The sequence below is a fragment of the Thermothielavioides terrestris genome, chromosome 1, assembly GCF_000226115.1.
Source record: "Thermothielavioides terrestris NRRL 8126 chromosome 1, complete sequence".
Lineage (NCBI taxonomy): Eukaryota > Fungi > Ascomycota > Sordariomycetes > Sordariales > Chaetomiaceae > Thermothielavioides > Thermothielavioides terrestris.
The window spans coordinates 4,298,751-4,310,202 of NC_016457.1; the positions used below are offsets into that span (position 1 = coordinate 4,298,751).

Here is an 11,452-nt window from a genome sequence, read left to right on the forward strand (position 1 = left end):
CTCATCTTGGAAACCAAACGAGCTTGTTTGGATGTTCCATCAACAAGCCAGATGAGAACCCTTGCTTCTGCTCGCCCCTTTCCCACGTATAATGCGAGGCATCAGTCTTTCTCCTGAGCAAGCCGGTCGCATGGTTCTCCTACCTTGCGATTCTCTGGCGGGTGTGGCTATAAGAACCTGGAAGACCGGTTGATGGCTACGGGCGTACACCTGGGAATCGATGGGCCATCAAAGATCGTCCCACACCGTATCAAAGTTAAGCTGTTGGAGAGGAATTGACGAACGGCAAGGATTGAAGAGTTCCGTCTTCCTGCTTGTGTCGATATACCGGGAGAGCTGCACAAGTGAATAGCGCATCGCTCCGGCAGACACAAAGACGCCTAAGCCAGTGCCCCTCAGTCGATGAAGGACGGCGGAGACGGCGGTGAAGATTGAGATCAAGGTTGCCGCCAGGGATTCGCCGTTCACGAAGTACACCAAAGAAACCTGCCGAGGTCATAATCCGCATTCATCAATCAATGTTTTTCATCAGTCGATGTTTTTCCCGACGCGCGACTCCGTACTCAAGACGGGGTATCTCGTCTTGCTACCGTATTCAAGGCATGATAAACAACGCAGAAGGCACGTTTCCGCCTGCCTATAACCGCATGCTCCATTAACCTCCCGGGGGGATCCAACGACCATGGATATCCTGCCACTGCCACTACGGCGCCCCCTCCCCCCAATACTCCAACCGTGCATCAGAACGGACCCAATTACCGTTTCCGATCGCTGCCGTAGATATGTTAGCAAAACGAATCCACGCACTCGATGCTGCAATCTCGACGGGGCGACTCACGTGCTCAGCCTCCTGGAGAGCGTCTGCAACTTCTTATCCTGCTCGGCCTCGCGGGCGGCCCGCTCGAGCGCCTGGGCGCGCTCCTCGTCCTGCTGTTTCTGGACCTCCTCCGAGGTGGGCGGCAGCCGCTCGTTTTGCAGATCCACCTTGCGCGCGTCCTCGAAGCTGCTGATGGCGTTCTTGATGCCCTCGGCGCCCAGCATGAGCGTGCCGGCGGGGAGCCGGCCGCCCGACACCGTCTTAAGCTCGGTAACCCGCTCGGACTCCTCGCGCAGGACCTGGAAGACGCGCGACAGGCGGCCGATGGCGAGGATCTTGTTCTTGATCGCCCGCCTCTTGAACTCGATGGACTCGGGATCCTGGCCGCTGGCGCTTGCGGCGGAGGGCAGGGACGGGGAGACGGGGCCGGGAGACGTGGTCGAGCTGTCCTCTCTAAGCTCCTCTTCCGAGCAGGTGCTGAGAATGGCGATGAGCATGTCGGTGATCTTCTCGCCGACGAAGGGCAGCGACCAGGTAAACACGTCCATGAAGTTGGGAAGCCAGTACGGATGCGGCGTGCAGTTGAACTGGCGGATGTTCATGACGTTGTTCTCGTACTTGAGCACAGCCGCCTTGTTGTTGTAAACGTCCAGGTAGTTGGGCGCCGAGAAGATCGTCATGACGCTGGGAAAACCGGTTGTGCGCGTCTTACGGTACATACGGTAACCCGCATCTTGCGCTTCGTGGGCCCGGATAATGGACAAGAGGTTGTTCTTCTCGAGGAAGTGGCAGGCGGCCGCGTAAGAAAAGAAGTAGGAACACCCACGCACGTGGTTGTGCACGAAGAAGTCGGTGGTTTTCTCCTGCCCGAAGTCTTCGAGCGGGTCGGCCCAAAGGATGTCGCACATTAGCCCCTGCGTTGGGGGCTCCCTGAAGCGGTCAATCTACCCCAAGAGGTTAGCAGGCAGAGGCTGGGCGATTTGGTGCCAACAGAGAGACAAACATTTCTGAGGTCATCCAGAGTGTGAAGCTCCGGGCTGAGGCCGCCGTGAATGCACAGGAATTGCTTGTTCATGATTGCCGCCAGCGGCAGGCAACAGAAGGACTCCATGCAGGCCTCGTAGACAGCCTCGGAATACTTGTGCTTGCACTCGAGCTTGAAGGTGAAGTAGTCGGTCAAGTGGCGGCATTCGTGGTTGCCGCGCAGCAGCCAGAGGGTCTTGGGGTAGTGTATCTTTAGCGCCCAGAGGTAGAGGACGCACTCGATGCTGAAATAGCCCCGGTCGACGTAATCCCCTAGGAAGAGGTACCTGGTCTCGGCCGGGTCGCCGCCGACCTCGAACAGCTTCATCAAATCATAGTATTGGCCGTGGACATCGCCGCACACGGTGATTGGGGCGTCCATCTCGAGCAAGTTGGGCTCGGCTCGCAAGAGCTCGGTGCCCTTCTTGATGATCCATAGCGCTTGCTCCTCTGTGAGGCGCCCTTCGCGGTAAAAGTGTTGCTTGAGAAACTGCACATTGGGCTTTTGGCGAGTCTCGTCCTCAAAGAACTGCTCGTCGGTCGGCTTGTACATGGCGGGCGCTTGTACATCTACCGACAGGCAACAGCAAGTCAACAATCACATCACGGGCGTGATAGCATAGCCGAGAAGAGCGGTCTCGTGCTACAGCGAAAGGGGGCGCACCTTTGCAGACTCGCTCCAACGTGCTGACCTGCGTCCCGTCCTCCATGGTGTGGATGGTGAAGTCGATCTCGGGGAGCGGCTTCTTGTGCTGGATGGCGCGGATGGCATTGTCGACCTGCAGATCTCTTACTCGGCGTTCCTCTTGAGCCGCCATCGTGCTGGCGTCCTCGGCGTCCATGTTGGTCAACCGTGAGGGGTGCGAGCGAGATTGCGGGTGAAAGAGAAATCCTTGAGCAGACGGCGATAAATCCGTCGGCACGCGGAGGTCTCGGTCGGTTCGGCCGTGAACGAGCGCTTATCTGCTGTGTCCCGCAGCGAGTGAAATCGTTTGGTCGAGGTCAAGTCGCCAAACGGTTGTTCAGGGTGATCTGTGTACCCAAACCTCCAGAACTCTGCCGAGAGTTTTGACGCCGGCGGAGAATAGTGGAAGAATCAGGGTCACGTAAGGCTGAGTTGGGCGGCCGGAGGGCGGGAGAGACAACTTTGGGAACTACACTAGGTAGGTGGTGGGCGGGAGCTCCAGATGCTGTGGGGGGAGGGGTATCAGGACGGAGTACGGAATACTTTGCCGTTTCAGCGGTTCGTAATTTCCTGCATGCAGCTTGTAAAGTACGGGGCACGTGCTGTGGGGGCGGCATCGGACAATGGAAACGTAACGTAACGGAGCTTCACAGGAGCGTGGTCAATGGCGTTCTGGCTCACCTGCCCACCCTTGCTCTCTTAGGTGCTCCTATCTTTCTCCTGGACGCAATTGGCGCCTGACTGCCAAGATTTAACTGCCGCGACTGAAGCATTTGTTGATCTCAGAAAGATGTTTCGAGTCACGAGTCACGCAGAGACCCTCGGATTCTGGAGTGCGTTACCCACCTACCACCGTACATTCCACTTGCTGCGAGGGGCCTGCCATTAGCTCACGTCTCAATTGAGCTTCAAGATGAAAACCAAACATGCAGGTTGACTTCAAGCTTCGAGCTGCGAATGGATGATTACTGTGCTTTTCCCTCGTGTTAACCAACTCGTCAAAAAACAACCTTTCCGGGTAGGAAGTAAGCGTAGGGTTAGGGTCAAGTACGAGGCGAGCAGGTTGCATGGACGTCTCTCGCGGCGATTAACTTGCACGCTATCTCATCCATGACGACCGAATACGTAGCAGCAAGGACCTTACCATGCTCCCTCATTTTATGGGTATACTATGGTCTATCTAAGGTCTATATGGCCCCCTCTCTGCCCCAGAACTCCCCAATGGTGATCTGGTTTTTCTGTCCGTGCCGCGTTCCGCTCCTTGGCGCCGTCGACCACATCGTCTCGCAGGAGAGCGCATCATGGCGCGCAATACCCGCCGTCAACGGTGATGTCGGCACCCGTGGTATACGATGACGCATCCGACGCCAGGTACAGGTACGCACCCTTCAACTCGCTGGTCTCGCCCTCGCGCCTGTCGCCACCAACGCATCAGCACACGAAGCACCCCAAGCACACGAAGCAAAGCAGAACCAAGCCAGGCAGAAAGAAAGAGAAAACAAAAGAATCTCACCCCATAGGAATCTTGTCCTTCCACGCCGTCTTGGTCGTCTCGTCGCAAAAGTCCGAGATGCTCGTCCTGATGTACCCGGGACTGACCGAGTTGGCGCGCGCGAACCCGACCCACTCGACCGCCAGGCTCTTGCACAGGTGCACCACGGCGGCCTTGCTGGCGTTGTAGCTCGCCTGCAGCTGCGGCACGTTGGCGATGTGCCCGCTCATGCTGGCCGTGGCGATGAAGCTGCCGGAGGAGAAGGGCGGGTCGAGCGGCTTGCCGCCGGCGTCGCCGAAGGCGGTGCCCTCCTGCTTCTGGCGCCGGAAGTGCAGCCCGGCCGCCCGCGCGCAAAAGTAGGTCCCGTCGAGGTTCGTGCGCACCACCGAGTCGTACATGTCGACCGGCCCGTCGAGCATGGCGCCCTTGGTCCAGGGCACGCCCGAGTTGGCTACGAAAACGTCGAGGCGCCCGTTGAAGGCGCGCACCACGGTGTCGACGGCGGAAGAGACGGTGTCGTACGAGGTGACGTTTACTTGGTAGGCTTGGCCTGGATTGGTCGCGTGCGAGGGCAGGAGTGAGATTATGTCCTTGTCCACGCCCTAGTAGGGGGGAAGAAAGGGGGGGGTGGGGCCAGTAGAGTGGGAGAGGACTTACATCTGACGCCGTACTCCTTCTCGATCGCGGCGGCCGCCTGTTCGGCTTCGTCTTTCCGCGTGTTGTACCATATCGCGACGTTGGCGCCGGCTTCAGCGAGCGCCTGAGCCACGGCGAGCCCGATGCCGGAGCTGGCACCCGCCACGATGGCCGTCCTGCCCTTGAGGGAGAAGAGCGGCAGCACGCGGTCCGACTTGGGCGCCGTCGTGGCGTCGTGGGTGAACTTCCCGTCTCGCGTGACCGGCATGTTTCAGCTTCGAAGAATAAGGTGTAACGATCTTGGACAAACGGTAAATCGGACTGATCTCAGTGTCTTCAACGTCCGCGCTGCAACAGGAAGGGAAGTGTTACAGAGAAGCCGAGATAGTATACTCTATCTCACAAGCAGGTAACCGAAGTACGGAAATTCCACCGAGAGAACCCTGAACAGACGAAAGAGAAAGAAGCGAGAAAGATCAGGGTCTAGAGGGGGAGGGGAGGGGGGGTTTTGAAGCGCCCCGCACTGCGCAACCCGAGCCCCAGAGTAGTTTACCCGAGGGCCAAAGGAAAAGTGGGTATTTTCGTAGCCCTCTCTTCTTCCAGAAGAGAGGGGCACAAAATTGCCGGACACCCCAAAAAAACCGGACACCTCCCCACCTAATTTTGTATACGAACGCGTCCTAGCACGGGGGATTACAACCGTGTCAACCGCATTAATTTGAAGCTATTGCCGCTAGCCAACTTGCAAGTGGTGATGTTTTTTATGGTGTTTTGATATGCCTAGATCTTCGAACCTCCCGCCCAAGCCGCGTAGTGTACGCGCCGCCCGCTGGCTCAACAACGCCTTTGCACGCTACTATACCAACTACCTTCGAGGCAAGGCCAATGGCCGTACGATGCCTTCTCTTCGTATTGTAGCCAAGCGGTTCGGCTATAGCAAATCGTAGCTCGCTATATATCTTAAGGCTCTTCGTGATACTAGCTCGCTAGCACTGAATACCCGTTGTATCGCTAGGCGACCGTATACGCTTATAAATATAGAAGACAGTACTCTCGATATATATACGGAGTAGCTATCTACTTTAGGATCCTTGTCTACGTAGGATCTTATCGAGGGTACTACGAATCGTCTATAGGTACGCTATATTCCTCCTATAGGCCCTATTAGCTACGTCTAGTAGGTACGTTGGTGGTTCGATTATCCTATATACTTTACAATAAGTAGGAAGCTAGTGGAGGCTATACAACTATCTGCTTAGTAATAGATCGATAAGCTAAACAAGTTCTTTAACTGCTATAAAGATACTATTAAGAGGTTTAAGATTATAGTAGCTAGTTGTTAGAACGTCGACGAGATAGGCTACTACTTAGTAATGTTAAGCAGGAAGTTCTAGATCCTAGCTATTAAGACGAAGAAAAATAGGAAAGTTAAAGGTTGTTCTTTGATACTAAGGGTCTACTATCTATTTACTATACTATTTTCTTAGCTAGAGCTCCCTAACTTCTATAATAGGGAGTCGATAACCTTGATTAGTTATACTAATACTGTTGGTAACGCTATACCTATATATAGCATCTTCAAGTAGTAGCTAAACAAGAACTAGAATGTCGATAGCCTCAATAGCGAGATACAATTCAACGCCTTGGAAATAGCGTTCAATAACTATGACATTATAGCCAACTAGATCTAGCACTTTAACAAACACTCCTTCTAATACTATCCTATCGTTTAGGTGTACGAGCTTACGTTCAAAGAGTAGTTTAGCTATAGCGTATATAGCTTCTAGAGCCTTGACAATATTGTAGAATCTAAGTGGAATAATATACGTCCTAAAGATCGTATCTACTACCTATTGGTAATAGATAGCTTTTTAGAGCACTATACGTTGAATATCTACAAATACTGCCTTATATACAACATTATTATCGAGTTCCTACTACTGTATTCATTATATAAGATATAGCCAATAGATATAGGCGTATTCCAATATATCAAGAAGGTATATCAAATATACCTTCGTTAAGTAGTTCGCTAAAGCGAGCTAACCTTTATATATATATAGTTCGTTGAGAACCTCTAAGTTCATTGCCTTACCTAGAGCTAAACCTATTACCAGTTCTAATATACAACTAGCAAATTGTTGATAAAGGCTTTACAAAGAATAGGATTATCTTTGGCTTTATAAGGTCAGGGATATAGCTATCGAACTATACTATCTATATCGCTAAGCTCGAAGATGCCGACCTCTAAGCTAATAACGTAGTATATCCTTCGTTATTTCCAAAGTAGGATCGCTAAGAGTCGGCTACCAAAGGCGTTGAACACCTTTAAACTAAGTACAACAATATATTCAGCTCCCTAACACGCCATTATATTATAGATATCGCTACTATAATATAAGAAGGTTAGCTTATATAGGAGTACCTTACTATATTTATAGTCGACAATAAACAATAGCTAGCATTGTACATCGTAAAGCGAGCTAAAGGGCGTTTAGTCTAGCTATCTAGCGCTATTATTACTAGTATATTCGTTGAAGATATCTACTATATATAGGCTACTTACGATCGGAGGTATATAGAGGCTGTTACTAAGGAATCTTGTAAAGCAGTGAAGAACATTGTATATACTAGGGAAAAGGAGCTTAAAAAGGAATAGATAGAGTGGAAAAGGATACTAAGCAACAAGGTTATAGGCAATAACCGCCTATAGATAGCAACCTTCGAAGAATTCCTCGAAAAGATTAGCTAGACCAACGATATTATACCTTTTAATCCCAACGACCGTTCAATCTTCAATATATAGTATAGCGAGGATCCTCTATCTAAGCCCTTCTTCTTTATCGATATAATAGGCGAAGAACCAGATACCTATAGGCTAGAGCGACCGCTATATAATTTCCCAATGCTAGAGCTAGAGCTAACGTAATGTAGTATCTAAGTAGGCGATAAATAGGAGCTACTTACCGACGAAGATAATAGCCTCTCCTAGATACAATTTAACGACGATAATACTAACGATAATGCCGACGATGATACTAATTCGCCTCTACTATATAGAAGTACTTATAATAGTAAAGGCGCTCGTTAACCGGTCTACAATAGGATCAATAGGCTTATTGCGAAGTGGCGGGTATACAAAGCGAGGAGGTATATAGCGTAGGAAGCTCAATACTAAGAATCTGTAGCTAGGGAGGATCGTAATAGTTCGCTATATATATAGATATACCTAGATGGCAATAGCGAGCTAGTATCTATAGGTTTAGCCGCCTTGTAGTAAGTAGGTAGTAGTTAGAGGCGTGTAGTTAGGGGAGTAGTCGGGGCGCGTAGTCAAGGTACGTAAGCCGGCTATGTATTATATAAGTATATTTCAATTTGATCTAGATCGAATTTTATTGCGTTTTTAAGCTTTTTAAGCTATCCTACGTATTTGTAGGGTGGTCGAATTGATGTGGTTACAAATTGCGATACTTTGTGCTAGGACGCGATTATATATAAAAATAGGTGCGGAGGTGTCCGGTTTTTTTGGGGTGTCTAGCAATTTTGTGCCCCTCTCTTCTAGAAGAAGAGAGGGCTGTGAAAATACCTACTTTTCCTTTAGCCCTCGGGTACACAGAGCGGGCCTAATCGCCCTATTTTCATCTTATGTGCTAGGTTCGTTAGCGCAAAGATCCCATTGTCGTTTGTAAGCACTAGGTTAAAGTGGGTCCAGATGCCTACAATACACCCCCAATTTGAACAACAGTAGCCAACAGTAGCCAACAGTGGGCAACTATCGCCATCGAATTTGAAGCTGTAGATACTGCAAAAAAAGGCCTAAATAGCTATTTTCTAGTGTTTTCGAGTGCTTGTTGATGTTTTGATACTTCCTTTTTAGGCATCTCCTCTGTTGCGTATATCGGGCCCGTTAAAACACTTTACGTAGGCGACCAACGCCTATATACTATATGCCTACGATATCTACGATGTGCTTACGATAGCTAGGATAACTACGATATCTGTAACCGCTGTTGAGTATCCTGGGCGCCGACCGCTATGCCGACCGCTATGCTGACCGCTGTGCCGACCACCGTTCGATATTCTGGGTGCCGACCGTGGTGTCGACCGCTATTCAATATCTAGGGCAACGACCGCTGTGCTGACCGCTATGCCGACCACCGTTCGATATCCTAGGTGCCGACCGCCGTACTAACCGCTGTTCGATAACTAGGGCGTAGACCGTTGTACCGAACCGCTGTTCAATATCCTAGGTGCCAACTGCTGTACCGACCGCTATACCGACCGCTGTTCGATAACTAGGGCGTAGACCGCTATACTGACCGCCGTACCGACCGCCGTTCGATATCTAGGGCGTAGACCGCGGTGTCAACCGTTGTTCAATATCTAGGGCAACGACCGCTATGCTAACCGCCATGCCAACCGCTATGCCGACTGCTGTTCGATAACTAGGGCGTAGACCACTAAACCGATCGCCGTTCAATATTCTAGGTGCCGACCGCTGTGCCGACCGTTGTATTGACCGCTGTACCGACCGCCGTTCAATATCTAGGGCGTAGACCACGGTGCTGACCGCTGTTCAATATCTAAGGCAACGACCGCTGTACCGACCGCCGTACTAACCGCTATACCGACCGCCGTTCGATATCCAGGGCGTAGACTATGGTGCCGACCGCTATTCAATATCCTGGGTGCCAACCGCTATGCCGACTACTGTGCTAACCGCTATACCGAACTATTGTTTAATATCCTAGGTGCCAACCGCCGAACTGACCGCTATACCGAACGCCGTCTCGACCGCTACTGCAGTGACTACGATACCTACGATGCTCGCGATGCCTACGATGCTAGCGATATAGCTATAATGCCGCGGTGCTAGCGATATAGCTACAATGCCGTGGTGCTAGCGATACCTACGATGCTAGTGATATAGCTACAATGCTACGGTACTAGCAATACCTACGGTGCTAGCGATATAGCTATAATGTCGTAGTGCTAGCGATGCCTACGATACTAGCGATATAGCTACAATGCCGTAGTGCTAGCGATATAGCTACAATGCCGTAGTGCTAGCGATACCCGCGATGCTAGCGATATAGCTATAATACCGTGGTGCTAGCGATATAGCTATAATACCACAGTGCTAGCGATATAGCTATAATGCCGTGGTACTAGCGATACCTGCGATGCTAGCGATATAGCTATAATGCTACGGTGCTAGCGATATCTACGATGCTAGCGATATAGCTACAATGCCGTAGTGCTAGCGATATAGCTACAATGCTATAGTGCTAGCGATACCTGCGATGCTAGCGATATAGCTATAATACTACGGTGCTAGCGATATAGCTACAATGCTACGGTGCTAGCGATACCCATGATGCCAACGATATAGCTACAATGCTATAGTGCTAGCGATACCTGCGATGCTAGCGATATAGCTATAATACTACGGTGCTAGCGATATAGCTACAATGCTACGGTGCTAGCGATGCCTACGATACTAGCGATATAGCTATAATGCTATAGTGCTAGCGATATAGCTACAATGCTACAGTGCTAGCGATACCTACGATGCTAGCGATATAGCTATAATGCCACAGTGCTAGTGATACCTACGATGCTAGCGATACCTATGGTACTAGCGATATAGCTATAATGCCACAGTACTAGCGATGCTCGCGATGCTAGCGATATAGCTACAATGCTGTAGTGCTAGCGATATAGCTACAATACTACGGTGCTAGCGATACCCGCAATGCTAGCGATATAGCTATAATGCTACAGTGTTAGCGATATAGCTATGATGCTACGGTGCTAGCAATACCCGCGATACCAACGATATAGCTATAATACCACGGTGCTAGCGATACCTACAATGCTAGCGATATAGCCACAATGCCGTAGTACTAGCGATATAGCTACAATGCCACAGTACCAGCGATATCCGTAATACTAGCGATATAGCTATGATACCGCGGTGCTAGCGATATAGCTACAATGCCACGGTGCTAGCGATACCTACGATGCTAGCGATATAGCCATAATACTACGGTGCTAGCGATACCCGCGATGCTAGCGATACCTATAGTGCTAGCGATATAGCTATAATGCTACAGTGCTAGCGATGCCTACGATGCTAGCGATATAGCTATAATGCTATAGTGCTAGCGATATAGCTATAATACTACGGTGCTAGCGATACCCACGATGCTAGCGATACAGCTATAATGCCGCAATACTAGCGATACCTACGATGCTAGCGATATAGCTACAATGCTATAGTGCTAGCGATACCTACGGTACTAGCGATATAGCTACAATACCATGGTGCCAGCGATATAGCTATGATGCCACGGTGCTAGCGATATAGCCACAATGCTACGGTGCTAGCGATACCCGCGATATAGGAAGGAAACGCTAAAAAAGGAAGTATCTAAACAATACGCTATCATCAAGATATTGCCAAATGCATTAAGAGCTTCGAATTTGTGCCCAATACAGTGATTCAAGTGGTTCTATGCCTATGTTGTTGTAGGCGTTGTTGTAGGCATTGCTCGCCTACGCAGTACGTGTAGCGCCTCCGACGTATACAACAGAGGAGATGCCTAAAAAGGAAGTATCAAAACATCAATAGGCACTCGAAAACACTAGAAAATGGCTATCTGGGCCGTTTTTTGCAGTATCTATAGCTTCAAGATCGATGGCGATGGTTGCCCACTGTTGGCTCCTGTTGTTGTTCAAATTGGGGGTGTGTTGCAGGCATCTGGACCCACTTTAACCTGGTGCTTGCAAACGACAA

General features: G+C 50.2%; 2 protein-coding genes across 2 annotated transcripts; both read right to left on the reverse strand.

Moving 5' to 3' along the window:
- Positions 1–428: 428 nt before the first annotated feature.
- Positions 429–2,762, reverse strand: THITE_2108355 (uncharacterized protein). The gene is made up of 4 exons (XM_003649592.1): positions 2,505–2,762; positions 1,821–2,410; positions 839–1,761; positions 429–771 (listed from the first exon to the last, which is right to left on the reverse strand). The coding sequence occupies exons 1-4, from the start codon at positions 2,680–2,682 to the stop codon at positions 756–758; spliced, it is 1,707 nt and encodes a 568-aa protein (XP_003649640.1). The 5' UTR covers positions 2,683–2,762; the 3' UTR covers positions 429–755.
- Positions 2,763–3,433: 671 nt separating this feature from the next.
- On the reverse strand, positions 3,434–5,203 carry THITE_2108357 (uncharacterized protein). Its single transcript, XM_003649593.1, has 3 exons — positions 4,675–5,203; positions 4,039–4,567; positions 3,434–3,939 (listed from the first exon to the last, which is right to left on the reverse strand). Exons 1-3 carry the CDS (start codon positions 4,919–4,921, stop codon positions 3,825–3,827), a joined length of 891 nt encoding a protein of 296 aa, XP_003649641.1. The 5' UTR covers positions 4,922–5,203; the 3' UTR covers positions 3,434–3,824.
- Positions 5,204–11,452: the final 6,249 nt, after the last annotated feature.

What these genes read in the sequence shown, in the direction of transcription:
- THITE_2108355 (XM_003649592.1), bottom strand. Translation starts at nt 2,682, where the DNA reads ATGGACGCCGAGGACGCCAGCACGATGGCGGCTCAAGAGGAACGCCGA. An exon ending in GTTGGAGCGAGTCTGCAAAG is followed by an intron (nt 2,411 to 2,504) that starts GTGCGCCCCCTT and finishes GCCTGTCGGTAG; the next exon opens with ATGTACAAGCGCCCGCCATG. An exon ending in CTCTGGATGACCTCAGAAAT is followed by an intron (nt 1,762 to 1,820) that starts GTTTGTCTCTCT and finishes CTCTTGGGGTAG; the next exon opens with ATTGACCGCTTCAGGGAGCC.
- THITE_2108357 (XM_003649593.1), bottom strand. Translation starts at nt 4,921, where the DNA reads ATGCCGGTCACGCGAGACGGGAAGTTCACCCACGACGCCACGACGGCG. An exon ending in GAAGGAGTACGGCGTCAGAT is followed by an intron (nt 4,568 to 4,674) that starts GTAAGTCCTCTC and finishes CGACCAATCCAG; the next exon opens with GCCAAGCCTACCAAGTAAAC. An exon ending in AAGGACAAGATTCCTATGGG is followed by an intron (nt 3,940 to 4,038) that starts GTGAGATTCTTT and finishes TGGTGGCGACAG; the next exon opens with GCGCGAGGGCGAGACCAGCG.